This window comes from Lynx canadensis, chromosome D1 (assembly GCF_007474595.2).
Source record: "Lynx canadensis isolate LIC74 chromosome D1, mLynCan4.pri.v2, whole genome shotgun sequence".
NCBI lineage: Eukaryota > Metazoa > Chordata > Mammalia > Carnivora > Felidae > Lynx > Lynx canadensis.
This window is the reverse complement of record NC_044312.2, coordinates 114460596-114462847: the sequence shown is the minus strand read 5'-3', so window position 1 is coordinate 114462847 and position 2252 is coordinate 114460596. Positions and strand designations below refer to the sequence as shown.

The window sequence follows — 2252 nt, the reverse complement described above, 5'->3', positions numbered from 1 at the left end:
GTTCTTTTGTTTGTGCAAGATTATGTGTTCTGTGAAGAGACATACTTTTCCTTCTTCGTTTCCCACATGGATGCCTTTGACGTCCTTGTCTTGCCTTATTAGCCTGGGTCGACCTTGCGTGCAATGTTGAGTAGATGTGGTGAATGTGGACATCCTTTCCTGTCCCTGACCTTCAAAGGAAATTGCAGGCTTTCAGTGGGACGTGTGGTGGCAGCTGTGGCTGTTTGGTAGATCCTTTGATCGGGTCGAGGACATCGCCTTGTGTTCCATCCTGTGTGGAACCAACGCTGTGATGTCTGTGAGCCCAGAGATGGAAAGAGTGCTCGTCAGTGTGTGCCGAGACACCCTGCCTCTGGTGTCTGAAAACGGCACCGTTTCTCCTTTTGTCATCCGGAACCCCTGAGGAACACAGCCCATTTTGAAGTCACTGCCCTCTCTCTAGGCTTGGCTCCTGCTCTGCGGCCTGGATGGGCGCAGACACCACTCATGGGATGCCTTGCGAAGCAGATCATGGCATGGGGAAGGAGCAGCCTCCACGATTCCAACGAAGTCTGAATCCCATGGAGGCTCAGCTGTCTGGGCTCCCTTAAGCCTGATAAGAACGACTCTTTGACATTCAGTCGTCTCTTCCTGACTTATTGACTCCTTCCTCCATGCGTGTAGTGAGTGAGTCGTTCCTGATTTAATTCCACAAACGTATGTGCAGTGAGCAGTGAGCCAACAGTGGAGTGACAGCAGTGAAGATGTGGGGAGCAGTGGTCCCTTAAGAAGTGAGATGAGGGACACACGGTGTGTTTTGCAAGTGAGACCGCGGATGGAAGGAAACCGCCACACGAAGACCAAGACTTATGGGGGGAGAGTTTATTTACCACTTATGGGGATGGTGCACCAAGACCCGTTGGATCTTAACACACCTGTGTTAGTGAGGCAGCTTCCAGGAGACATTGCGATGCCAATGCCATCAAGCTCCTAGCAAGCAGAGGAGAGCAAGGATGTGTTGCTTTGCCACAGAGAATGATGAGAGAGGGGGATCTGGGCCACGTCCTGGCCCTGTGGGCCTTTTCCAGGTAGTGTGGCTCAGGCATGAAGGCATGGCCGTAGGAGAGGCCAAAGGGCCTGCAGGATGGGATCGCCTTTGTAGGGAATGTGTATGAGAGTAGTCCATTGCTTTGCCACAAGGGCTGGGGGCAAAGTCTAAGCCAAGACACTGGAGGGATCCAGCAAGTGGAGAGGAAGTGTTTGGGGGGCGGGCTTTGTGTGTTTTTTTGGGGGGGGGTGTAACCAGGATGTACCTATAGTCACTTGAGGGCAAGCACAGGTCTTTCGGAGTTCCCTGAGGCCATCAGCCAGAGCCTCAGACCTTGCACTGGCAGCAAACGGGGACACAGCAGCTGGATTGGCTGCAGGAGGACCCACAGCCGGAAGAGCAGCAGCAGGGCTTGCAGCAGCAGGACTGGCAGCAGCAGGGCTTGCAGCAGCTGGACTGGCAGCAGCTGGACTGGCAGCAGCAGGGCTTGCAGCAGCTGGACTGGCAGCAGCCACAGGAGCCACAGGAGCCACAGCCCCCCTTGGAGCCCCCACAGGAGCCACAGCCCCCCTTGGAGCCCCCACAGGAGCCACAGCCCCCCTTGGAGCCCCCACAGGAGCCACAGCCCCCCTTGGAGCCCCCACAGGAGCCACAGCCTCCCTTGGAGCCCCCACACGAGCCGCCGCTGGAACAGGCACAGGCTGGCACACAGCAGCACACGGGCTTGCAGCAGCACACGGGCTTGCAGCAGCACACGGGCACACAGCAGCTGGAGCCGCAGCCCCCACAGCTGGAGCCGCAGCCCCCACAGCTGGAGCCGCAGCCCCCACAGCTGGAGCCACAGCCTCCAGAACAGCCACAGCAGCCCATGTTTCTGGTGGGTTTTGGGCGGAGTCGGTCAGAGATGCAGGTGCAGAGGGGAGGTGTTCAGGTGTGGAGCCTCCTGGGCCAGGGGCCCTGTATATACCTGCCAGGGTCAGGTGAGAGGCTGACACACTGTCACTTCCTGGTTCCTGTTTGTGCCACTTTGCAGCGGACAAAGGATGAGTATTTTTCAGGATTTCATCATGACCGTGTGATTGTATTGACCAGAACGTCTTTGGTGGGTTTTGCCTTTTCCCCAGCGCCCGACTTGCATCACCTGACGGGCTTGTGTTTCAGAGTTTGCAGGGAGACGGAAGCAGCGCCTCGGAGCCCTGGTGGTCCCACCCTGACCCGATGCGTG

General features: G+C 57.3%; 1 protein-coding gene across 1 annotated transcript; it reads right to left on the bottom strand.

Moving 5' to 3' along the window:
• Positions 1-854: 854 nt before the first annotated feature.
• On the bottom strand, positions 855-1956 carry LOC116738339 (keratin-associated protein 5-10-like). Its single transcript, XM_032594975.1, has one exon. The coding sequence runs from the start codon at positions 1895-1897 to the stop codon at positions 1355-1357; it is 543 nt and encodes a 180-aa protein (XP_032450866.1). The 5' UTR covers positions 1898-1956; the 3' UTR covers positions 855-1354.
• Positions 1957-2252: the final 296 nt, after the last annotated feature.

Bases quoted from the DNA above. Each gene is read 5' to 3' on its own strand.
- LOC116738339 (XM_032594975.1), bottom strand. From the start codon at position 1,897: ATGGGCTGCTGTGGCTGTTCTGGAGGCTGTGGCTCCAGCTGTGGGGGC.